This window comes from Tenrec ecaudatus, chromosome 1 (assembly GCF_050624435.1).
Source record: "Tenrec ecaudatus isolate mTenEca1 chromosome 1, mTenEca1.hap1, whole genome shotgun sequence".
Lineage (NCBI taxonomy): Eukaryota > Metazoa > Chordata > Mammalia > Afrosoricida > Tenrecidae > Tenrec > Tenrec ecaudatus.
In genome coordinates, this window is record NC_134530.1 from 49022548 (window position 1) to 49049744 (window position 27197).

The 27197-nt window shown below is 42.2% G+C and overlaps 1 protein-coding gene across 2 annotated transcripts; it reads right to left on the reverse strand.

Annotated features, from left to right (window-relative positions):
* Positions 1 to 808: 808 nt before the first annotated feature.
* Positions 809 to 16963, reverse strand: AUNIP (aurora kinase A and ninein interacting protein). 2 transcript variants are annotated; one of them, XM_075552677.1, is made up of 3 exons: positions 16796 to 16963; positions 4538 to 4679; positions 809 to 3509 (listed from the first exon to the last, which is right to left on the reverse strand). In XM_075552677.1, the coding sequence occupies exons 1-3, from the start codon at positions 16868 to 16870 to the stop codon at positions 2698 to 2700; spliced, it is 1029 nt and encodes a 342-aa protein (XP_075408792.1). In that variant the 5' UTR covers positions 16871 to 16963; the 3' UTR covers positions 809 to 2697. The 2 variants fall into 2 exon arrangements, with proteins under 2 accessions (XP_075408792.1, XP_075408785.1); XM_075552670.1 differs by having other exon boundaries at positions 810 to 3509; positions 16790 to 16963.
* Between the last annotated feature and the right edge of the window lie 10234 nt (positions 16964 to 27197).

Below are 27197 nucleotides of genomic sequence, written 5' to 3' on the forward strand. Positions count from 1 at the left end.
TGAAAATTGGAAATGAAGGATCAATAGTTGGAAAATATGGCCTTGATACTAGAAATGATGCTGGAGATCCCATGACATAATTTTTCCAAGATCAATGATTACATTGTAAACACATTTTTTCCCCAAACAATGGTTGTTATACCTGTGAGCCCTGCCATGGAAAATACAGGAATCAAATTAGTTATATCTATGGGGAAAATGAGGAAGCAGCTCAATATGAGCCAAAACAAGGTCAGAGGATGATTGTGGAACAGACCATCAATATGCAGGTTCAGGTCGGAGCTAAAGAAAACTGAAGTCCACAATACAACCAAAATACAACCTTGTGTATATCCCACCTGAATTTAGATACCATCTCAATATTTGACTTAATGCATTAAATACAAATGACCTGAAAACCAGATAAGTTGTAGGAGGATACCAAAAACATGTTAGGAAAATAAAAGGTCGTTAAAAAGATGGGAAAAGATCAAAATGACTCAGACAAGACTCCAAAACTTGCTCTTGAAGGTAGAGTAGCTAAAGCAAATGGATGAATTAAGAGTTGAACAGAAAATTTTCAAGGATATCTAGACAAACTAAAGTATTATAATAAAATGTGCAAACACCTGGAGTTACAAAACCAAAAGGGAAGAACATACTCAGCCACAATACAAATAAATATCTGCAAACTCAAGTTCATGGCAGCACTTTTTACAATAGCAAAAAGCTGGCAACACCTAATTATCCAACGATGAAAGAATGGCTAAACATCATTGATATATACATACAAAGACTTCACAATGCTGAACCTGGAGGACAGACATTGAATGAAATACTCAAATCTTGCCAACAAATCGATTCTGACTCAAAGTGACCCTATTGGACAGTATAGAACTACCCTGTGAGTTTCTGAGACTAACTCTATACAGCAGGAGTCCTCAAACTATGGCCTGCGGGCCACATGTGGCCCACCTGGTGTGTTTGCCACCAATGTGCATAGGAATTTGTTCAGTTTTTTTTAAAACCATAGACCGGCCTTCTAACAGTCTGAGGGACAGTGAACTGGCCCCCTGTTTAACAAGTTTGAGGACCCCTGCTATAGAGTAGAAATCCCTGTCTTTACCCCTCACGAAAAGTTGAGTATTGTATGAGATCATTATTATAAAATGTCACAAAAAGCTTTTCACACTAAAAGAAACATGGTTAAAAGGTTGAGTATTGTATGAGACCGTTATAAAAAGTCACAAAAAGCTTTTCACACTAAGAGAAACATGCTTGCCAGGAGTGGGAAAGGAGGAAAGTCACAGTGTTAACTTTTGATAATGTAGAAGGCAATATGAGGAGGGAGGCAAACAGCTATGCAAGCAGGGTAATACATTAGGTTTGCAAAAGTTAAAGGCAAGCAGTGACACACACAGTCCTACAACAGTGGTGACTAGGAGTTTGGATAGACACACAGAGTGCACGTGGGACATAGTGGGAGTATACCTATGAATATATAGGGACGTGTATTAATCGGTTTCATTACGTCCATGAGTGTGGTGGAGAAAATAAAGGTAACGTAATGAAAACATACACATAGACACCTTGAGAGAGTAAGTCATTGGGCCTGGGGGATCAAGACCATAGTCTTGGGGATCACCAGTGTCAAGTGACATAATGTCGTCCATAAAGACAATGTTCTACATCCTAATTTGGTGAGGAGTAACTTGTTTTAAGAGCAGCCATCTACATCACACTTAGGAGTCACCTCCTCTAGAGGAAAGGGGTGATGAAAACCAAAATATAAGGAAACAAGTAGCCCAACAGACTGTACCATGCAAACCCGCCTCCATACAGTGCGACGGTGCCCAGCTACCACGACCAACTGCTCTAAAAGGATCATACCAGAAGGTCTTGGCAGAGTGGGAGAAAAATTCAGACTCAGCAGCGGCCCTGCTTGCTGGTTCAATAGACAGGTGGGAACCACAAGGCTAGCCCCTAATCACCTTTCTGGTTACACAGCTCACTCCCATGTTAAAATAATCAACCATTTGTATTTGCAATTGTCTCATGCATGTGAAAGCTAGACAATGAGTTGACAATGCACCTAACAAGTTTTGTCATTTATTTAGAAACAAGGTTTACAAAGGGGGTTTCCTCCCACCCTAAGAAGAAAATTAGTGTCACATTTAGATTGGTATATAGCTAAGGCTTTTTTCGGTGGGGTAGCAGAGATTTAAATATTGAGTATATTAATTTAAAAATATAAAGTCACCACAAAATAACAAAAATTTCCAACATCCTACTACCCTTTTTACTTCTCCCCACCTGAGTCTGAGAAATGTACCTTCTCACTCAAAAAGTGTGTAAACATCGTGGCCCCAAGGGAAGATTACAGAGAATAAAAAGAACATATCCATAAGCAGCAGGATCCCATTGAGGCTTCAAAGAGGTCAGGTTCAGTAAGAAACTCTTCAGGGCAAGAATAAGTCCCTCCCCTTCCTCCAGCTCAGCATAGTCTTCTTAGAGTATTAATCACCCACCTTCTTCCTCAGGAAAAGGCAAGATGTCAATCACATGTCAACAAGTGGTACCATTTATTTATGCAAAGAAAATGCTCAATGTTTCATCCTGTGCTTAACCCATCCACCCACATCCTCCACTCCCAACTACCAGATCTTTCCTGTATCTGTCATTTCAAGGTCCCTTTCAACCAAACCCTCATAAAGATCATCAGAATTGGTGCCTGATGACTTGATTACCTTCGGAATCCTGGGTAAAGAGCAAACTAGGCTGCAGGTGGATCGGAGTGGGCCCGTCCTGGCACTGAGCTGGAGGGCTGTGCGAGTCCCAGTAATTGGTTATGTCTTGGAAAGGAGCTCTAGGGTTGTGGGCAATGACCCGGTGGCCCTGTGAATCCTCAGTGAAAAGCTGACTCCAAGACTCCTTGTCTCTTCTTTCATTGTCCCGGGAGAGCACAGGGACAAGACAAGGGCTTTGCTTCACTGACACTGTGTTTTCTCCACTCCAGGAAGCCCTGGAAGTTTGAAGGGCAGGGACCTGCCTACTCTCTTTAGTGGACACCTTCCTTTGCCATTTCATCTTGCCCCCAGGCAGTTTCACACACCTCTCAGCATCCAGATAGCACTCTTCCTTAGATCCATGAAGCCACTCCTTTCCCTCAGAAGACTCTCCCTTCCCCTCCTGTTGATCCTTCAAACTAGAACATTTCAAGTCTTGGGAGAAGGAGATGTTCAGTGAGGTTTTACTCCCTCCACCACAGATGGGGGTGTGAGGCAAAGACAGCGCAGTCAAAAATGTGCTTTCCACTATTTGTTGGCCAGATGTCTCCTTGAGGGACTGAGGAGAAAGTCTAGTGTCCTGGGTGTCTGCAGGGGTCGAGTTGGCTAAAGGGGATGCCACACAATCACCCCGAAAACTCTGGAGAAAACACTCTAGCTGGGCTGCATCTTTCTTAGACTCGTTGCTGGTCTGATTTTCTCTGTAAGTCGAAACACCTGTCTGGTCACCAGCACTGGGCCTTCCTAATAAAAGAAAAAGTGAACCGTTATGATTTACAGGAATCTTTGGTTGTTTTTTTCTGAAATCAGAATTAGTTACTCCCTAGTATTGAGGTCTTTTTAAGATAACTTCTTGTTTTCAATATCAAATCCCCCCAAAGTTCCCTACTTGAATACTTGATGCTTCCCTTGACTGCCTAAAGTCACACATGCCATACAATCAGACTACAACCTAGTTTCCCAGCTGGATTTCCATATCGGGGGTTTGTTCAACTCGGGGCACCATCCGTTTTGCTCTTGTCTTTTTATTTAAGGTGGCGTCTCTTACACAATGGTCCTGGCCAATTATCTACTGGATATTGTCCTTTGAGTATGCACAATATGCACATGTTTAAGGTCTCAACAATCACATTAACTCCGAGAAACTTTCCAGTAACAACACCAAGCATTCCTTGGGAATAGGAGTGGAGCTACATTAAGGATGGTCAGCCAGTAGGGAGAACAATCAACGAGATGGCTTTGACACAGTGGCTGCAGCAATGCATAGGAACAATTGCGAGGATGATGCAGGCCCAGGCAATATACTTTTTCCTTCTGATGTGCACAGGGTGGCTAGTGGTTGAAAGTGACTCAATGGTACCTAACAACAGGAAGGACAATAATAAGAAGCAGCCACAGTCAACTCTCAAGTAACCTTATAAAGAGATGCAATGAACGATATGATGGGTCAACTCCCCAATTCACTCACTCCCCAAGTGCATGTGTCCTGACTGCCCTGTCAAAGAATACAAATATTCATATCAGACTCAGCAGAACAGAATCAGCTATGTGAACAAAAGCACATATAAGGAAGCTTCAAAATGCTCATGGGAAAATAAAAAGATCATGAACAATTCCACAAACTTTTTGAAGCTCTCTCATAGTGCTTTTTGAAAGGAGGTGATTTCTTATTTTGTCACCACCACTCCTCATAAATGTTCCCATGGGGAAATGATTCTTTTTTTTTTTTTTTGCTGCATGGATAATGAAGTGTTGCCAGTGGGTCACCATACCTGGTTGCAAAGGGAAAAAGGAAGCAATGCTGGTCTGCCGAATGCCTGCAGGTGGAGCACTTCTTTGAGTAAAAGAAATCCTAGCCTTTCTTTCCCCTGGAAACAGTGTTAACATTTTGGTGCCTGGCTTGATTAGATGTGTCTAAGAAAGGGGAGAAAAAGAGTAGAGCCTATAACATCAAACCAGCACCCAGGTAGGAGATGCAATAAATAAATACCCCTGACCCACTTGGAGCCACACTGGGCCCTATGGACCCCACTCAGAGCCTGTCTTTCAGGTTAAGTAGTGCTCCACGGCATCCCCTTCCACCATTTTCCTGCCACTCAGGTGCTGCTGGTTTTTCTAGGAATCACATGTTCCATATGATAACCCTTGTATTTTTGCTTATCCGTGGAAGTCAGCCAGCAGGATTTGTAAAAGACCCTGCACTCCAGCTCTCGTCATTATACTTAAAATATCTAATGAGTCTACGTAAAGCCATACTTGATTTATTTTCAGTAGTTTTCAAACAGTTACACACAATCCCAATTCTGCCATTGCCAATTAGCGGAGCGATTCTCTGCAAACTGCTTTATCTCACTGCCTCCTTCTCGTGCTCAATGGGACAATAGTGATACCTGTGCCACAGGGCAGTGAGGAGATTTTACCAGATACACATCAAAGGTTATACAGCTTGTGGCTAGTAAGGCAGTTTTTGGTAAGAGGAGGCACTATCAAATAGCACCAATGTCTCTTTTTTTGTTGTTGAAGGTTTTCATGATTCATTTTATTTATTACCAATGTCTCTTATCTCACGTTCCTTTATCCTTTATGGTGTAGAACTAGAAGACATAGAATGGGTTTGAGAATACAAGGGAAACATTTTTTTAATAAACAGAATACAAGGGAATATAAAAATATTTATGAAAAAATAGAATTAAAAGACTGGAGTTATGCTGTCACAAACCAAAGGTTCTGGGGCTACCAGCATCTGGAAAAAACAAGGACTCTCCTCCAGATGCTTTGGAGGGATACTGTCCTTGATTTTGGATTTCTGGCCTCCAGATTTATGAGAACAAAATTTCTGTTGGTTTAATTTTTTTTAATTCCAGATTAACAGTGAGTCTATATAGTTCATAAAGAAATAAAGAACAGTTAAGAGTCTGAATTGACTTGATGGCAGTGAGTTTGTTTCCATTATAGCAAAATAAGAAATGAAACTAACAAAAAATGAAAACTTCCCACAAACTAAAGCCCCTCATATAACCTCCCCTTTATTCAGTGATTGTTTTTATTTCCATGTGTTTATTATGTAAGGCCTGGTGAGAGAGAGTCAATCTGCAAGGTGCCAAGTTCATTTCTGACCACAGTGGTGCCATGTGACAGAGTAGAACTGCCCCATATTACCAAGTCTCCTCCCCCAGGTGGTTAGTAACTAAGCACTTAACTAACTGTATGTGCCACCAGGGCTCCCTGGGAAGCAGGGAAATAAGATTAAATTCAACTTACAGAATGAAAAGCTCTGACCACCGAATGAGAAATGCATTTGCCAATGTTCATGCAGGAAGTTGGAGGGTGGCCTGAAACTTGAATTCATATTAATGCTAGCCCAACATGAATTTATTCCATTTTTCTACTTGGAAATTAAGCTGTACTTCAAGTAGTTAAAAGAAGAAATAAATCCTGGATAAAAAACACACACACAAAAAGAAAAATGCACACACTTCAATTTCTAGTGGTACTATATAGAACTTTCCTTTCCACTGTAAACCACAGGAAAAGTGAACAAAAGATGAGGGTAAATACCAAAAAACATTACTACAAAATCATAGACACCTTTATTAAGCAAAAATATCAAAATGTGAACATATGTTTGCACACATATTCTCCATCTGGGTCTATCTGCCTCTGGCGGTGATGTTTCTATCTCCCTCCTCCTTCCCTGTAGAATTCTGTGCTCGTCCATACGCAGCACATTAAATGGCACTTTGGCATACTCGAAGGACTCAAATCGTGTTCCTTTTAAAGGCTGAGTTTGGGGAAACAAAAGGAAACGTGAATAGGCAAGACTAGGGCTATCAAGTGGAGTTAAGGTTCCCCAACAGAATTCACATACGATAGTCTTAAAAATGAGCAGGTACATTGTGATAATGGGGAAAACAAAAACAAAACAAAATCCTCAGCACAACCCTCCTGGCCATCTTCTCACCAACATACTTTTCAATTTTCTTAAAACTTTTTCATAGTAAGTCCCTGTGATTATCCTCCATTCTCTGATTAAAATCTATTGAGTTCCCCTTTGGAATTCCAAAAAAAAGCAGTCACCATAACTTTCTGGGCTGACTTCTCTGCTGTGAATTGAGCTGGCCCAGCAGATCCCTTAGGTTAATGTTTTGATTGGACCGTTATTTGAATGCAGGAACCCCTGGTAGCATTGTCAGTTACACACTGGAACTGCTCACCACAGGATCAGCAGTTGGAACCACCAGCCATACCACAGGAAAAAGATGAGACTTTCTAAACCCATAAAGATCGACAGTCTCAAAAATTCAAAGGGACACTTTAATGTTATTTTCTGTTTATCATAATGCTACTTATGGCTGAGTTATGAAGATTGTTTTCTTTATGTTGAGGGGCAGCCCACACTGAAATCTGCAACCTGTGATCTTCATCACCAAGTGCTTCAAGTCCTCTCAGCAAGCAAGGTTGGGTCATCTGCATCTGACAGGTTGTTAAGCAGTCTTCCTGTAACCCCAATGTCACATTCTTCAAATAGGCCAACTTCTGAGATTATTTGTACACCAAACGGAATGCATATGATGAAAGGATACAGCCCTGACACATACTTTTTCTGATTTTAAACCGTGTAGGATCCTGTTGTTTAAACAACTGCCTCTTAGTTTATGTACAGGTTCTGTATGAGCACAATTAAGTGTTCTGGAATTCTTGTTCCTCACAATGTTACAGTTGAAAGTCTTTGCATACTCAACAAAACACAAGTAAACATCTTTCTGGTGTTCTCTGCTTTAAAGCAAGGTCCATCTGACATTCGCGATGATATTCCTCAGACCATGTTTTTTTCTGATTCCAACGTGACTTTCTGGTAGTTTCCCATCACCCTTTAAAAAGCCACCATTTTAAATCTTCTGTTCATTTTGTTTATTTCATCATTTCTCTTTACACTTCAGCTCCTCTATGTTTTAGAGCAAGTTTAAGAATCTCTTCTGACATTCATGTTGGTGTTTTCTTGATTTTTTTAAATGATCTTTTGGGTTTTTCCTGTATGATGTCCTTGATATCATCCCACACACAACTCATCTAGTCTTGTGTCATTAATGATCAGTTAGTCAAATTTATTCTTAAGCCAGTCTCTAAATTCAAGCAGGATATACTCAAGGTGCTATTTTGGCTCTCATGGACTTGTTTTCATTTTCCTTAGCATCAACTTTCACATAAATGTAAGCAATTGATGTCTATTCTGCAGTTGGACCTGGTCTTATTCTTATTGATACAATGAACTTTTCTATCATCTCTTTTCACAGATGTAGTCAATTTGATTCCTGTGTCTTCAATCAGGTGAGGTCCTCATGTTGCCATTTATGTTGGTTATTAAATGGTAAAACGTAAGTCTCTGATCTTGGAAATTTCTATTCTGAAATCCTGGGCTCAATCATTAAGGTCATATTTTCCAATAGTGGTTCCACGTTGGGCTGTGATCCACATGACTGGCAGTTCGAAACCACCAGCAGCTCTGCACAAAAAATACTGAGCTTTCAGCTCCCTTAAGCAGTTACAGCCTCAGAAACCCACAGGGTCACTATGAATCAACACTGACTCAATGGCGGTGAGGGATTTTTTTTCTCATTCTTTTTTACTTACAATTTTCACATTCCAATCAGTAATTATCAATGTATCTTGATTACTTGAAGTTGGTAAAAACCTTCCAATTTCCTCATCTTTCGCATCAATGGTTGTCTTTACTAAGAGATGGAAAACTAGTAGATGGTTTTAAACTTGAGTGATCAAAGGATCACTGTGATATAAGGCATTAATGGTGGAAGTACTGGGGAATTATAAAATTCTGAACACATTAGAAGGTAGAGCAGAGAATCTGCAGAATGTAAATTTGTAGTAAACTTGCAGAATGTCAGAAATACTGAGTGTTCTGTCTCCAAGGCCATCGTTTTCCAAGTTCTGGCTCAGAAACTACTGATGACTCTGCCAAGATTTCTGCTATCTTCATATTTCTGTCTCTTAGTTATCTCCACTTTTCTTTCTCTGATACATTTTTCAGGGGTAAAGAGCTACAAAGTACTATGTTGCTGTAGTTAGATGTCCTCAAGTTGGTTCTCACTCAAAGCAACCCTTTGTAAACAGAATGAGAACACTGACTGGTCCTGTTCTGTTGCAGCCACTGTGTTGGTTCATCTTGTCCAGGGTCTTCCTCTTTTTCACTGCCCCTCACTTTAGCAAGCCTGCTGTTCTTCCCGGACTGGTCTCTCCTGATAACACACCCAGAATAGGTGAGAGCAAGTGTTGGTCCTCCTTGTTTACTACTTCTTGAATTAGGAATAAATCTTTTATACTATTAAAATACATCCACAGAAGGTAGGTTGGAAACTTGCTGTTTGCCCGTTTAGTTTTAAAATGAGAACTTGAAGAAAGCTGGTGCTGAGGAGAGAGAAAGGGAAAAGCTCGGAGGAGAGACAGCCAGTAACTGCCCATGTCTGTAATTCTGACCATCCAAGTCTCACCTGTTTCATTGGTTACGTAATGGTAACCTAACCTCTTATTCTATATGTGCAGTCAAATGCTCATGACCATAGTCACTGCCACCATTTCCATCTCTTCTTGCTACTTGTGGGCCAAATATATTTGTTAGGAAGTTTGGTTCCCTGACTACTGCTTATTCCTCTGACTTTTTTGACTTCTAAGTGTTGTAGACTAACATCAGACTTATACTCCACTAGAATAAAAAACAAGTTTGATTGAAGAAACTGAAAACACTTCACTAAAAGGAAAGACATATCAACATTCAGGCATAATAATAAAATGTGCTCTGAGTTACGGAGAACAGATTTTATCAAGTCAAAGGCAGGGCAGGGGTGGGGGGAGAAAAAGCATAACAACATCCCAAAACGGTGTGTGAAACTATACATTTTCTTAACATGTTAGCAGAAATTGAGGGGAAGATCTCAACGACAGAACATAATGAAGTCTTATTTGGAGGAGTCTGGCTGATTAGTGTTTGAAAATAAACAATAGATTCCTATTGCATATTCTGATTTTGATAAATATGAGGGGTCTTCAAAAAGTTCATGTAAAAATGGAATGAAAAGATAATGGGATTTTCCCATGAACTTTTTAAAGGTCCCTTGTATGTATATTTCCCTATATCTCATACTCACTGCCAGCAAGTCCATTTCCACTCATAGCAACCCTACAAAGAGTTCCTGAGACTATTAATCTTTCCAGCAGACAGCCTCATCTTTCTCACATCTAGCAGGTGGTGGATTAGAACTGCCAACCTTGTGGTTAACAGCCAAATGCCTATCATAGAGCACTACTTATGAATTAGCCTTCCCCTGTATATAAATGGGAGAAATGAGGTTGCCATTTTAACTGCTTATAATAAAGTCCTTACTAATTTGCAAACTACTTCACAAAGCTAAAGAAGATCAAAAGAGTTACCCAGCTACAAAGATAACTTTAAATTGCTGATTTAATGGCTGATAGAGTAAATAACTAGACCTCTCAAAAATATTTGTTTTGTAAAGAATGAGTTTCATATCAAGCCACCAGAAAGGGACAGAATTTTACATTAACCAAACAAACTTAGTATCTGTGGTAATTATATAATCTGGTTCAATTTGAGACTTGAGAGTAAAGGGATGAAGTTTGGCCTGTCAATCAGGTTGCAGCTTGATGACCTCATTTGGAGGCACTAAAGAGGTAAATAGCTTGCTGGAGGCAGGACACTGGCTGACTCCCTGGGAGACATTCCTTCTGACAAGACACATGGAGCTACACTGGAGCCCTGGGTGCTGGAGGAGCCACGGGGAGACCCGCGTCAGCACTGAGATGCTTCTACCGCCACTGGATCCACAAGACTTTCCACCCCCTGGCCTGTCATCCTCCTGCATTCGGCATTATTTCATGTTTCATGAGTCTGAAGAGGACTTTATAGATTGATATCGGAATATGGGCTAATATCAGACTTATGGAATTGATCTGGACTGGGCTGGGACATTTTCTCAATATTCATTTGTTCTTATATATAACTCTTTCTTACACACGAGTGTCTCTATGAATTTGTTTCTCTAGTCTACACAGACCAACACAGCCATCTCATATTTTTCATTTTTAAAGCAAACACATTCTGGACCTAGTGATTTCCCTCCTAGAAATTCATTCTATAGATACATTTGCACATATCCATATTGATGTCCATATAAGATACTTTGTTGCTGAACTGTTTAATAACAAAACATTAGCCCAATACCAAACCCAATTCCAATTCATAGACCCTACAAGACAGTGTAGAACTGCTCCTTACGACTTCCAGGACTATAAATCTTTACTGGAACAAACAACCTCATCTTTCTCCCTTGGGGTGGCTAGTGGGTTTCCTAACTGACCTTGCAGTTAGCAGCTAAATGTTTAACCCATATAAATAGATATACAATAACAGCAAAGTGATCTATACACTGAGCTGCTAATCACAAGGTCAGCAATTTGAACCCACTAACTCTCTGCCATTGAGTCAATCCCAACTCACAGCAACCCTACAGGACAGGCGAGAAGGGCCCCTGTGAGTTTCTGAGACTGTTTAGAAAGCCTCATCTTTCTCCCTGGGAGTAGTTGGTGGTTTCGAACTACTGACCTTACAGTTAGCAGCCCAACTCCTAATCACTAGGTCAGCAGGGCTCCTGGTCTACTTCCATAAAGATTTAAAGTCTTGGAAACTCAAAGGGGCAGTGCTACTCTCCAATAAAGTCATTATGAGTTGGAATCAACTAGATTGATAGTGAGGTAGGGTTTCAGTTTGAAATATAGATATATATTTCACACTATAATAGATGTTATTCCAGATAACAGAATACCATGTAGCCTTTTTAAAATAGTGAAACAACTCTATGAATGTATATAAAAATGATCTATAAAATATGAAAAAACAAGTACAGACTATATAATAGGCTACCATTAGTTTAAAGAAAAGGCAAGCATTTGTTGTATATCTCTGAAAGGACAGATATATAAGAAATTGTAGCTTCCAAAATAGGAAAGGAATCTTAAGGGGAAAATATATGTGAAGAACACTAAATACTGTTCTTATCAGAAGAACAGGAGCCCAAGTAGTAGTGTGGTTATGACAGGGGTGGCACTTGAATCCACTATTATTTTATTATGGAAATATAATATAGTTAGAATTATATACTTTGTTTAGATATAACTTAGCTGGAAATCCTCCATAGCTGTGACCCTGGGCTAAACCCCTCTATCTTTTCTCACAGAGTATCTTGTAATAGAGTACAGGCAAATTCTCACGCGTACTAGTTAAAGCCAATGACCCGATTCTCAACTGAGGGTTATAATCTCCCTGGCTTCCTCCCTCCCTTCACTGTGGGCCAGGGTGTGCATACCTAGCCTGTCTCCTTTAGATTTAGGGTGCATAAGTAATGGAAGCCCTATAACACACGATCTTTGTTAAACCAAACCTTAGTTTACCCAGACTGTGCCTGTCATTCCAAGATTTGTGTCTGTCTGAAAAACTGTTTCACTCAGTCTGTGTATTATATATCCTAAGAGGACAAAGATTTGGGGAGACCTGCATTTATAGGAAGGATCCCTGTTCTCTTTTCCCATGCATATGAAAAGGAAACTTAGCATCTTTCGAATCCATCTGGTTTCTGTATTCTGTCAATCTTACCAGGCAATGTGGTCCCTCTTGGTTGCCCCCTACAACAGTTACATATTGGGCTGCTAACTGCAAGCAGGTAGAAACCAGCAGCCACTCCTCAGGAGAAAGATAAGGCTCTCTACTACTGTGGTAGTTACATGATCTGGTGTCAATTTGAGAGGATTACATGTGAAGGGGTGGAGTCTGGCCTGTCAATCAAGATATAACCAGTGAGGCCTCTGTGTGGACATGGCTTTCTCCTGAGAATTCTGGGAATTCCTGTATTTCCTCGTTGAAGGTGGGAGACACATTTCTGTCTCTGCTCACTCTCCTAGAGGACGCTCTACTGACAAGACCTATGGAACTACGCTGATAGACCCAGTCCTGGGAACTGGAGAAGCCACAAGGAGACCCCTGCCAGTGCTGATTTACAACGCCACTAGATGCAAAAACTCTACACTGACCTGTGATCGTTCTGTATTTGGAGCCGTTGCATGTGTTTCATGAGTCTGAAGAAGACTTTATAGATAGGTATCAGACATATAGGTTGATATCAGACTTGTGGGCTTGGACTGGACTGGGTTGGGATGCTTTCTTAATGGGCAATTACCCTTTATATAAAACTCTCATACATATAGAAGTCTCTATGAATTTGTTTCTCTAGTCTACCCGGACTAACGCAACTAACGTGGATTTACAACCTAAACTTGATTATGGTGGGTGGAACTACATGACACCTGGTCAACTGACTTCCTTTTAACCCATCCTGATTTTGCTGTTTTTTCTTGCTTGTTCCATGACAGAATTTTTCTCTTACTTCCTCTTTATTTTTTTTCTATGTTGTTTTTTATTGTTTAGGTTATGTTTTCCAGTTTATGAAACAAGAATGGGTGTACAGAGACAATAACTGATACAGGTATGAAGGGGAGAGGTTAAGGAGAACTGGGGAGCATATAATGAATGTGGGTGGGAGGAGGATGCTCTAGATCTGATGGTGATGATGTATACACAACACTTTTTAAAAGCGACTTAACTAGAAGTATATATGAATTTTATATCAATACAACTATTGGGAAAAAATTATTTACAATCTTGGAAACCCACAGGGCAATTCTATCCTATCCTACATGTCAGAGGAAACCAGCCTTTAACAACCGAGTGGTCCATAGGCGCAACTGTATACTATAAGATATAAAGCTCATAGTAAAGCCATAGAAGGTAGGAGAGATAGGAGATAGAGTGAAATAAAGGAATCAGACACATTTCATAGTAGCATGCTCACCTCCAGGGCAGCCATAATCTCAGCAGCCAGGTTTGTGCAAAGTCTTTACTGTCTTGGGATATTTATAGGTATCCATAAGACATGTATATTCAGTAGTTACATACATCACAAGGTGGGTAGTAACCACAGTAAAGCCCCTGAGCTCACATGTGAGGAAACCTAGTACCTGCATTATTATAGGGGTTGGGGGTGAGAGTGGAATGGGTGCATCTAGAGCAGTGGTCCTCAGCCTTCCTAATAACGTGACCCTTTAATAGTTCTTCATGTGGTGGTGACCCCCCAACCATAAAATTATTTTCGTTGCTACTTCATAACTGTAATTTTGCTACTGCTATGAATCCAGCGACCCCTGTGAAAGGGTCATTCAACCCTCAAAGGGGTCACAACCCACAGGTTGAGAACCGATGTTCTAGAGGGAGATAGACTCAACCATGTGCTCACTTTAAGGCAGCATGGCTGTTAGGACAGAATCTGTGGGAACAATATTTAACACAAGATAATATACTCGGACTTTATCTCTAACTTACCAAAGTGGTGGCTTTCCTACCCTGGAATACTAGCTTTCCAGACTCCCTCTGTTATAGGTTAGGGAATATAGTCTTAGTCATATCTCCCTCAGTGTTAGTTTCCCACATCTATAGAGTTGCTATGAGTTGGAATTGACTGGATAGCAGTGAGTTTTTTAGTTTATCAGAACAAACAAATCTATTATTAAAAGTTGCACACACAAAAAAGCAGTAGAAGAATTCTTAGAAGCAAGGATGAAGAGACCTTGTCTCACCTACTTTGGACATGTTATCAGAAAGGGCCATAGAGAAAGACATCACACTTGGTAAAGGGTGAGAAGACAAAGAAGACCTCGGTGAGATGGATTGATATTATGGCTGCAACAATGGGCTAAACCATATCCACAATTGTGGCAACAAAGAAAGAGTGGGCAGTGTTTAGTTCTGTTGTAGCACCTAACAACAACATGCATTTGAAACTGTGTACTTGTTAAAACTGTGGCCATCAAACTTACCATTTAGGACAGACCAGAACTGCCTGTAATCCGAGGATGTCCAAGGCTGTAATCTTTTTTGGAAGCAGACTGCTACCTCTTTCTCCATAGGAGCCCCTGATGGGTTCAAACTACCAACCTTTCTGTTAGCAGTCAAGCTCTTAACCAATGCGCCATCAGTCCTCCTTAAACTATGTGTCATATGTATGTAAATTACATACTCCAAAAAGTAAAGTAACATGTTTTAAAGGAGGTGATCATCTTTTATTTCTTAATGACACTAGTTGTAAGATGCTTTTAATAGTTCTCCATTGATTTTGTTCAACAAGTTACAGATGCCTATAGAAAGGACTCTCATTCCTAGTTTAGTCATTTTGGTCAACTACCTAATTTTTAGAACATTCTGTAGTAGGCCCAAACTATCCAAATCCAACACACTCTTCAAATGTTAAATCCTTTCTTACCTGCCTGGTTAAATAAACCCTTATAACCTCAGGTCATGATAATCTTTCTGGCCCCCACAATCCAATTCCCTTGGGACCATTCACTTGACCATTTCTTATTTGGCCTGATGGTAACATCCTCTAGCCCAGTGGTCCTCAGCCTTCCTAACGCCTTGACCCTTTAATACAGTTCCTCATGTTGTAGTGACCCCCCAACCATAAAATTATTTTCATTGCTACTTCATAACTGTAATTTTGCGGCTGTTAAGAGCTAGGTGACCCCTGTGAAACGATCATTTGACCCCCAAAGGGGTCTCGACTGACAGGTTGAGAATCGCTGCACCTTTACAGTCAGAAGAAGGGTAGAGCCCTTACTTACTTACTGGGTAAATTTATTCATCTAAGCCTCAATGTGTTCATCTATAAAAAAAGAGATAATGACAGTATCTAATGACTGAATTTATACTGAGTACCTGCAATTGATAAGGCATGTGAAGTACCAGCAAAATTCCAGGGCAGGTGATAAGGACTCATTAATGTTAAGTACTGTTAATATCTGTATAACATTTTTCTTCCCCCAGAAAACTAAAAGCTCCTTGAGAATAATTATTCTACCTTTAATATCTGTGTGGCCTAACATCTCTGACCTTCAGTTTTTTCACGTGTAAAAAATGGGTATCATTAAGCTATCCACCACAGCACTGTGCATCAAAACAAGTTAACATATCTAAAATATTTAGTGCATAAAAACAAGACCAAAGATAAAACACTGCACACTACATAATGCCTAATAAATTGAAACGTGTTATATATGTTACATATATTTACTTTTGTAAATATGTATGTATACTTGCTTTTGTAAACATGTATATATGTGACTATATATTTACCTTTGTCCCTTTGTAAAGCCTACAGCCTCTTGCGCCATGACAGACCTGGGTTTGATTTCCAGCACATCTCACCCTCTACCTGGACAAATCCTGGTGAGTTACTTAACAACATCCTAATAAAAGCAATTATTCGTATAATGAAAATATTACGTACTCAGTATCTGGGACTCTTCCCTTCTCCTTCCTGGTGTGCCCATTTCCCTACACTTGAGCTTCTCCCATTAAGTCCTCCGTTCCTTCAATGCATCTCTCTGTCTCCATCACACACCACACACCACACCACACCACACCACACACACACACACACACACACACACACACACGACCACCCCAGGCACAAGCCTTCTCCCCCAAACTCCAACAAACTGCTGTCGGACTCCCGCAGCAGCTCACCCCTCCCTTGCCCCCGCCCCAGGCCCCGCTTCCCAAGCTTCTCCAGACCCCAGTCCTTCTTCCCTGAAGTTCTAGAACCGTTCCTCGCTCTCTGCCCCAACTTGACCATCACCACCTCCACACCGAAAACCAAGCCCACCGCCCTCAAGTGGATTCCGACCCACCTGCGCTAGAGCGTTCCAGAGCCTGTCATCTTTCTGGAGGCCGCGGGGAGGCTGGTGGACTGCACCGCTGACCTCCGAGGTCACAACCACACGCTTTACCCACTGCGCCACCAGGGTCGCTTCCAACCCCTCCGTTCCCGGCAAAACGCCCCTCGCACCGCCCCCGGCCTCCAGCGCGCCGCCGTGCCGCTCCGTCCCACCTGCACCTTCCGTCTCTTCAGCTCGGCCGTGTCCAGCCACACGCCGCAGGCCGCCTCCTCCTCGGCGCCGCCGCGCTTCATGGCCCGAGGTCGGGGCTCCGGCCCGGACTCCTGAGGTAAGGCGCCACAAAGACGTTCGGATCTCGCGCCGACGCCGGGAGCCCGCCGGCGCGCCCGCCGTGGCCACGCCCCCGGCGCAGGGAACGCCCCGTCGTCATCCGGGCGCCACTTCAAGCCCCGCCCCTCGCACACGTCGCCGGCCGGCGGGGAACTGGGCGCCGAAGTACGCAGGCCGTCTGCGACCGAGGCGGGAGCCATCAGTCGGAAATTCTGGAATCAGGAGCTTGCGTGAAAAGATAGGGAAATGGGAGGAATACCGAAGAAGCCGAAAGAAACCGAGTACTCAGTCGTGCGCAACCCCACGGGACAGAGTAGAATTGCCCTTGTGGGTTTCCAAATCTGCAAAATTTTAGGTGCGTAGAAAGCCGTATCTTTGCATGGTTTACAATCTGGAGAGATGTGCGTCAGCGTTTGGGTTTTTTTTCCTCACCATACTTGTTCAGTCTGTATGCTGAGAAAATAATCAGAGAAACTGGCTTATATGAAGAAAAATCTGTCGTCTGGATTGGAATTATATAATTATAATAACCTCAGATATACAGATGACACACCTTGCTTGCTGAATGAATGTGAGGAGGAATTGAAGCACTTGCTAATGAATATTAATTATTTTTAAAAGAATTTCAGCCATCAGTATGGAGCACAATTCAATATAAAGGAAAACCGGTGTCCTCACAACTGGACCAATGGGTAATATCATGATAAATGGAGAAAAAGTTAAAGTTGTCAAGGATTTTTGTCTTGCTTGGATTCACAATCAGTGCTCAGAGAAGCAGCAGTGAAGAGATCGAAAGGAGTGTTACATTAGGTAAATCTGCACAAAAACTCGTTAGCATATTGAAAAGCAGGGATCTTGCTTTGGGACTAAGGTGCACCTGACCCAAGCCATGGAGTTTACCAATGCCTCCAATGCATGTGTAAGTTGGACATTGAATAAAGAAGACCAAAGAAAAATCAATGCATTTGAATTGTGCTGGAGAAGAAGGATACTGCAAATACCATGAACTGCTAAAAAGGGCAAGCAGATGAGTTTTGGAAGAACTGCGGCCAGAGTGCTTCTTGGAGGCAAAGATGGTGAGATTGCATGTGACATATTTTGGACGTGCTGTCAGGAGAGGCCAGTCTGGAGAAAGACATTGTGTTTGGTAGAGGGCAGTGAAGGAGAGGAAGCCCCCCTAACAGATAGATTGACACCATCATGGCTTCAACAGTGGGCTCAATCATGGGAACAATGGTGAGGATGGCGCAGGACCGGCAGTGCTGCATTCTCGTGGACATAGGGTTGCCATGGGTGGGAGCCAACAACAGCAACTACACAATCTAAGAGAGCCTTTTCAACTAAAACACATGGAATGCTCGCTTCTTTGGATTAAAAAACTTAAAGTGACTGAGCCTTGTTCAAGAAAACCAGGGTTAGACACACGGTACAAATTTCACTAACACTGATTCACTGAGGCAAAACTATGGAGAACTAAGGCATGTCACAAAATGGCAAAGAAAATACAAAAGTGGCAAATACAAGGTAATCTTACACTGTCAATTACTGGGCCATCTCGAAAGCAAGAGGTGTGAACTGAAGCCAGTGATTTCCACACCCATGACCTTGGGAGAGCCATCATCTCACACTCGGGAGTCTCAGCTTTAAGTCCACAGATGCCTATCAACTCCTTTAATCTACAACAGGTGTGTTTAAGACAAAAGTCCAATTCACATAGTGGATTTTCCAAATCAGATTTTTCTGATGTGGCCCATAAAGAATGTTGTACGCCTTGAAAAGACAAAATCTAAGATCCAGGTAGTCTGTAGCAGGAGGCTTCAGTCACCCAAGGGCTGAAAAGAAACTGGGTCAGAAGTGCCTGATTAGCTGCGTAACACAGCTGGCTTCTCCCATCAAGGGGCTTCTCATTTTATTCTTTTCGAGCTCTTTCGTCTTTGTCTCCTTTTGCCATTTCTTTCTTTAGTTTTGTTTTTTTTTTTCTTTTCACTTTTCTGCCCCCCTCCTTAATTTTGCTTATTCTTTTTTCCCTCTCATTTCTTTTCCTTTCCTTTTTCTTTTTAGTTATAAAATTATTTTCTTATTGTTGCCTTTTCCACTTGCCTTGTTCTTTCTGTCTTTATTCCTGTTTGGGGTTTTAATTTTTTCTCTCACTCTCTCTTTTTTTTTTCTTGTCCCACCTGACAAATAGTAACAAATGAACCAGTCACACATGTGCCTCCTGCAGCCCCACCAACTGGGCAAATGTGACTGCCCACTCTTGTTCCACTTAATCATTAATAGACACGGTCAACATCAGCTAAACCTGCCCTCAACTGTGCTTCATAACAACTGTACACACATTCACACCCACTGGGAGGCAGTGCCGAGGAACACATCAACATACAATGATTAATTATATACAAGTACAACAATACCCCAATATCTCCAGAACAATAGTTTCAGTTCACATAAAGAAACAAGACGTAGTAGATTAAATAAGTGACCAAAATAGAGAGTCAGAAACCCTTTCTTAGGAAGAAATGTTAATGGAGCTACTTGATAAGGAATTTAGAAGAATGGTATTTACCTTATATACACCTGTATAGGCCAAGTTTTTCAGCACATTTTTATGCTGAAAACCCCCCCATTGGCTTATACTCAAGTGAGGGTCCCACGTACCTGTTCTCCAGTACAGTGCGGGTGTTCTCCAGTCTCTCCTGCTCATCTTCGGGCGCCTGCAGCCTCTGTGGGTGGTACGATGATTGCTGCTATCACCGCTCTTTTCTCCTGCACGCTGGCAGCCTCTGTGTTGTCCGAGCCGTACTGGACAAGAACCTGCCCGCTCCTGTGTGCTGGCACCTGGGGCGCACTGCATCCTTGTCAGATGAATGTCGGATGTGGCTCTTCTTCTCCCGCTCTTCTCCAGGCCTGTGACCAATGACGTAGCCTTTACAGTCTTACCAGTGCTTGGTCACGCTCCCTTGCTCCACCCAAGCATTGCTGAATACAGTATCTGCATATCTCTGGTCTTGGACATACGGTATGTTTATAGTCTGCTATATTTTATTTTGTATTTTCTTATTAACCCCTATCTGGACCCAGTGTTGACTGTGCTTACATAGAGCAGCCTGTGTTAGGGCTCATAATATACACGCTGTGTTGTGTATGCACTGTGGTACTTCATGTTGTTGCGTTGGCATTTCCCATACATAAGCGGTAAGGGTGCGAATGCAGTAACAGTGTGCACACAGTGCAGCGTGTGTATTATGAGCCCTACCACAGGCTGCTCTGTGCAAACAGTCACGTCATCACCTTCTGGAATGTCATCAGCCTGCGTTAGTCCGCAGTCCGTACAAGCTGCGTTGTGTCATGCAGTAATGTACGGCAGTGTGTAGTAATGCAGCCCATTATGTATACACAGCGTGTATAGTGATTGTTGATACCATATTGTTTCTGTTGACCCTCTCTTCCACTTACGGAGCTAGTTTACTGTTTTTCTTTGAAATAAATATTCAAAACCACTTAATCTACTGATGTCTCAATTAATGTAATTTTATTGGTATCGATTTTTATTTTGAAATTTACCAGTAGCTTCTGCATTTCCCACCCTAGGCTATACTCGAGTCAGTAAGTTTTCCCAGTTGTCTGTGGTAACATTAGGTGCCTCGGCTCATATTTGGGTCAGCTACTACTCAACTATATAAGGTAGATGCTTTCAACAGCTTTAGAAAAATACTGATGAGACCTAGAAAGAACTGAGCAACACAGGTGAAATTTTAGAAAAATTTGGGGAAGTACAGCAAGGAAAAAATGAAAAATAGAAACCATACATGTGGTATTTACATAATCTTTTGTCAACTTGTGAAGGGGTGGAGTTTAGCCTGTCAGTTAGGTCACGGCTTGATCTCGTTTGGAGCTGCTTGGGTAAATAGCTCACTGGAGGTGAACACTTAGACACTCCCTTAGAGACAGGACTGACGAGGAGCCTGATGGAGCTACGCTGATACAGTCAGAGCCCTGGAACTGGAGGAGCCACCTAGAGACCCACATCAGTGCTGAGATGTTTCTACTGCCACTGGATCCACAAGACTTTCCACCCACTGGCCTGGGATCTTCCTGCACTTGGCATCATTTCATGTGTTGAGTGAGTCTGAAGAGGAATTTACAGACTGGTACTGGACATATGGGCTAATATCAGATTTATAGATTTTATCTGGACGGCTGGGATGTTTTCTTAATGTATAATTGCTCTTTGATATAAATCTCTCTCTTAAACACATATGAGTCTCCCTGGATTTGTTTCTCTAGTCTACCCAGACTAACACAACACAAAAACAGCAAATAGATTGATACTTTTTCAGAAATAGATTGTTGGGGAACAGACGTCCCTACAGTCAAACAGAATCCTCAGGAGCAACATTGTGATTGTGGGAAAAGATGATGACGGTGGTGATGACAGACAAAGCAAGGCACAGAGGCTCCAATGTCAGAAGCAATAGGATTAATATCTTTTCCAATGAGTGTAGATAATGGACTTACAGAGCTTTCAAAAGGTATACACGTCATACAGCACCCATATTACATAGTCAATAGGTAATTTCATAGCAGGTAGCATAATAAACAAGCAACAAGGTGAACCATTATCTTGGCCTCTTGCTAGTTATCCTCAAATGCCCCTGAGCAATCTCTGATCCTTCTTAGAAGAGAAAGTGAGAGCAGAGTTTGCTACATTTGAAGGCGGGTCAAGGCATAGAACCAGATTGCTCTCCTCTATTGATAACCTCGAGGCACAGCGAAGCTGCCAGGCACAGGGTGATTCATCTCTCATGGTAGCTCCTGTACAAGTTCTCCTTAATGGAGGGCTACGGGTGGACAGGTGGGGTGGGAGTGGGGGGCTGGGGGCGGGGAATCACACACATTTTCAGCCTGGAGAACATGTATTTGAAAACCTTTCTATCTCACAGCAATGGAAATGTTTCTCAAAATAGGGCTAGTTTTCCATTCCCATGGTTGCAAGCATCGACATAAAGCCAGATACACTCTTCCAAGTCCTCAGTTTACCACAGTAGATGATAGATTGAAAGGACGAAGGAATATAATTGATTAAATGGAAAGCTGAATTAGCTTAAAGAAGATAAACCTCTAGCCATTAACTGTGGGACCCAGCCCCACACCCAAATGGGTCCTAAGGGTGACTGTGAAATTGAGGGGTAAATTTATGAGACATGAGACAAGGCATGCAAGGACTCACCTCTTCTATGGTGACTGGAACCAGAATGAGACAGTAATGCAGTCTCTCACAGGGGCATACAAGTAACATGAGGGAGACAAGCAACGGGTATGCACACAATAGGAAGGAGAGGCAGTAGAGGCATACATGTGACAGGGAGGTACATACTAACAAGATGAGCGGTTTCTAGAGTCAAGATGGCGGCCTAACCCTGGTTGTCTCTGAGTTGGTTTGACCTCAAGAGCCCCTGAGCTCTTCTCCAGGGCAACAGTCCAAGGGAGTGGGCCCTACTTAGTGGGGGAGTGGGGGAACAGTCAATAGGGTCTGATTGCTCTCCATGGCAAAACACCTTCAGGCAAGTCACCTTCAAGCAGTTGACCTTCAGGCATATATAGTAGCAGTCATGTGTTTGCAAGTAGCACCTTAAAGTTGGCATTATTGCGGGGGACATCGTGGAGAATAACTTTTACTTACGAGGATGTGACGGGGACGCATCTCCAACCTATAACGTAAAGGTCTCCCTCCACGGGAGACCCGGGCTCCCAGACTCCTTAATGTATGAACGTAGAGAATTTGTCTGCATACATGTGCTACACCAGTGGTTCTCAACCTGTGGGTCCCGACCTCTTTGGAGGTGGAACGACCCTTTCACAGGGGTTGCCCGATTCATAACAGTAGCAAAATTAAAGTTAAGAAGTAGCAACAAAAATAATTTTATATTTGGGGGGTCACCACAGCATGAGGAACTGTATTAAAGGGTCGTGGCATTAAGAAGGTTGAGAACCACTGCTCTACATGGTTACGTTTCTCACAATTAACCTGCTGGAGAAAAAAATCAGGGAAAAGAAACAAAACAATTGAAGAAGGCCTAAAAATTACATGGGTATACATCAAGAGGAATAACCGGGTTGAAGAACTTCGTAACGTATCCTGACTTGACAAATATATCCTGAGCATTTCTCACCTGAATTTCTTAATAAATTGTTTAATCATTAATATTATCTGTGAGTTCTATGTGGTCATTGCAATAAATTAGCAAACTCAATAGCTGAAAAAGTAGAAGATATTGTGTGTGATAGAACAACCCCAAAAGAAAATCGCAATGATTGAAAGAAAAGAAAATCACCATGATATGTAATCAAACACGCTAAAACCAAGAAAGACTCCTAGGAGCAGCTCAAAGAAAACAAAACAGAACAAAATACCCACAAAAGAAAACCAACAAGATAGTTCTGGTTTCTCAGCAGAATGTATGTAAGAAGGAAATGGGATGACATACATAAGACTCTGAGGGAAAACATTTCCAGCTGAGAATTATGTACCAGCAAAATTGTCCCTCAAATACAATGTTGAAATTAGGATATTTCTGGATAAATAGAAATTAAGGGGATTTGTAAAAACCATACGAAGCTTACAAGAAATACTAAAATACAAATAGTAGACAACAACCTGAAATTATCATACATAACAACACTCAGAAGTCAAACCTGTAGGCCAAAATTAGGAAACCAGAGATGTCAAATTGTAAGAAAGAAATTTACAAAGGTTAAAAAAAAAAGGGTGTAGTTATAGAACTGCCAAATGGAGAGAAAGTCAAATAGATTTAATATGGGCAAAAGGGAAGGTGTGTTAGGCAGGGTTCTCTACAGAAACAAAACCAAGGCACTTATGATTATATATAAAGAAGAGGATAGATTTATGCACCAAGAAGGCAAGAATGAATATAACAGCTAATTAGTCCTCACCGCAGTACAGAGGGCTCAATTCAACTCACTTTCGTGAAACAGTTAATATACTGAAAGTCAGTCCAAAGTCAAGAAAGCAGACATCGGAGTCTTACCTCAGACAAGACAAGACAAGACAAGACAAGGAAGGCTGAGCCTGCCTGCAAGTAGGAGACAGCAGAGTGGATCAGCAACAGTCAGTAGGTCAGGAGCTTAGCAAACAAAGCAGGCCCAATGTGATCTTAACTCAAGAGATGCACGGGGACAGGATCCACCAGCCTCAAGCTCAAGCAATGTTTGCACCAGCAGCATATGGAAGCAGGTCTCAAAGGAGCCTCAAGCTCTAGCCACAGGATCCACCAGTTGGCTTGGCCCACAGGTAATGTGTCACACAGGTTGAGGCAGAGAACTAGCTAAAGCAGCAGCATGCTGGTTCACTCACCAGAAAGCAAGAGGGAGATGGGATGCTGGCTGTCTTTATTTATTTCGGTCGTCCTCCAATCAAGCTGCGACCTGATTAAGCTCTGCCCACATGTCCCTATTGGCCGAGTTGACACACTAAACCTAACTCACAGAAAGCAACATTCACAAAGGGCATTTGACCCCAAAAAGAAGCAAAGGAAACAACTGGAACGAGAACTAGAGTTAAAGGCAACAGAAGTAAATATGGGTCTGTACACACTCAGGAGCCTGCTGGCATAGTAGATTACATGTTGGGCTGCTGCCAACTGCAAGATCAGCAGTTTGAAGCCACCAGCTGCTCCTTGAAAGAAAGGTCATAAAGATGAGCAGTTTCAGGAGCCACAGGGGCAGTTCTACCCAGTCCTGTAGGGTCGCTATGAGTCATAACGGACTCGATGACACTGACAAGTGGATGAACAGACACATGGGCTGAGTGGGTGTAGAAGGGAGAATGAACATACTCACAAATACATGTATGAGTTTGACAAGATACTTGCCTTTGTAATAAATAGATCCATGAACATGAAAACTTAAACATAACCAAAAATCTTAATAAAATGGAGTCACTGGGTCTGGAAGGTCAGACTCAAAGTCTCAAGGGAGACCAAGGACAATTAGTAGAATGTAGTCTACAAAGACAATGTCCTGTATCTACATTGGGGAGTAGCGGCTGATGAGCCATCATCTAAGGTGCAACTATTGATTTCCTTGTCCGAAGGAAAGATGGTGAAAATGAAAAACACACAAACAATTAGTCTCGTGGACTAATGGGATGCACAAACATCAGACTTCATGACCCCGAGACCACATGGACTAGATAGTCGGGCTTCCCCTATCCATTTCTCGGAAAGAGACCCCATCCGAACATCTTGGTTAGAGAGATGGTGGAACCAAACTCAAAGTCATTAAAGCCAGGGTTATTGGTCTAATAGCCAACTCAGCCCCATGACACAATTTTCAGCCAAACAATACGTCTGTAAGGGAACAATGACACAATGAAGCCACTCAGAACTTAGATTAATCCACCATCTGAGATTAACAGGGCAGCGTTTAGGGTAAGTGATGCTACACTGTGGAGGTTGAAGTCAATGAGATCAAACGAAATGTATATGAACGGTTGAAGAGTCGCCACCCAATCATAATAAAAAGTTATGTTCTGCAAACCATGCTGTGTGAAAGGTTCTCCACCTTGTACAGGGATTTGGATTTTGTTTGTGTAGGAGCTCTGGCAGCACAGTGGATTCCCTCTTGGGCGACGAGCCACACACCAGCCTTTTAGAGCCACCAGCAGTTCTATGGGAAAACGATGCGGTTCCGAAGCCCATCGAGAGTTCTGGTCGTAGAAACCCACATGAGAAGTTCTACTCTGTCCTATCGGTCACTACAAGTCAAAATCAATTCCACACACACAATGGAATTATGTGCGTATGTGCGCGCATGTGCACACATTCTTACTATGACGCACGACTCAAACCTCATCTCCTCCCTCGTGGAGTCCTCACAATCATGCCAAAAGGGAAGGGAAGAGCCAAGACTCAGGTCTTCTCGAGCCAAAGCTGGGATCCCCAACACGACCTTAGATGGCTGCATCCTGCATCTGCCCGTCTCGGAGCTCTCTGCCCAGGATACTTGGCAGTGAGTGGTGGCATTTATTTGTTTCACTCATCCATATTTGCTGATTTTCCTTCACTATAGATATAATGCTTGCACATATATGGGGTGGGGGAGAGTGACATTATAAAATTTAACATTTATATAAATACTGAGCTTTGACGGAAAAGCCAAAACATGAAATCGTCAAATTGCAAGGTATATTTTAAACCCATTCTTTTAAGGCACTTTCAAATCTTGTTTAGCAAAATCATTCCCCTCCCCTGTCCCTTAATAAGGCTCTGAGATAGTTAATGTTTATTGTGCCAACCTGGCCGATAAACACATGTGGGATTAATTGAAGGGCAGAAGGATAAATGTCTCAGTGAGCCTTGCCTTTCGAGGTCTCTTGCTTTCTGATGGTCGGACCAGCGTGCAGCTGCCTTAGCCAGTTCCTTGCTTCAGCTGGCAAGGCTCACTTCCTACAAGATATCACCTGAGAAGAAGCCACATGGGCCTAACCTGATGCAGCCCTGGGTGCTGGGGCAGCTGTGTGGAGACCCTGCCAGCGCTGAGATGCTTACACACTCACTGACTTGGCTTTCTTCTGTTTCATGAGATGGAAGAGGACTTTGTGGATTGGTGTCGGATATGGGCTAATGTTGAACTTGTGGGCTTGGGCAGCCCCGGGTTGGGATGTTTTCTTGATGTGCACTTACCCTTTATATAAAACTCTCTCTTATACATATGAGTTTCTGTGGATTTATTTCTCTAATGTACCCAGACTAACACAGGCTCCAACCCCCTGCAATTGTCAGTTCCAACCCATAGTGACCCTATAGAAAGAGTAGAACTGCTCATAGGGTTTCTAAGGGTGTGGGTCTCTACAAAGCACAACCTTCCATGGCGAAGGGCTAGTGAGTTCAAACCAACCACCTTTGGGCTAGCAGTCAAGTGCCTTCACTCCAGTACCACCAGGGCTTCTGTCCACCCCTCCAAGAGAAAACCAGACTCGCGTCATCGGGTCAATTCTGATTCAATCCTACGTGACAAGAACAAGACTGTTCCTCAGGGTTTCCGAAATTGTAACTCTTGATGGGAGCAGACAGTAGAATCTTTCTCCCAAGGAGGAGCTGGTGTGTTTGAACTGCCAGCCTTGTGATTAGCCAACTAGTGCCTAACCCACAGCACTGCCAGGGCTCCTACCCACTCCTCCAAACTTCAGTCATTGAGTCCATTCAGACCCGTAACAACCCTATAGGACAGCATAGAACTGGCCCTGTGCGTTTCTAAGACTGTAATTCT

What these genes read in the sequence shown, in the direction of transcription:
- AUNIP (XM_075552670.1), bottom strand. Translation starts at nt 16,870, where the DNA reads ATGAAGCGCGGCGGCGCCGAGGAGGAGGCGGCCTGCGGCGTGTGGCTG. An exon ending in TGAAGAGACGGAAGGTGCAG is followed by an intron (nt 4,680 to 16,789) that starts GTGGGACGGAGC and finishes CCCCTTTCTTAG; the next exon opens with ACACATCTAATCAAGCCAGG. An exon ending in CTTTTTCCCTTTGCAACCAG is followed by an intron (nt 3,510 to 4,537) that starts GTATGGTGACCC and finishes TTCTTTTATTAG; the next exon opens with GAAGGCCCAGTGCTGGTGAC.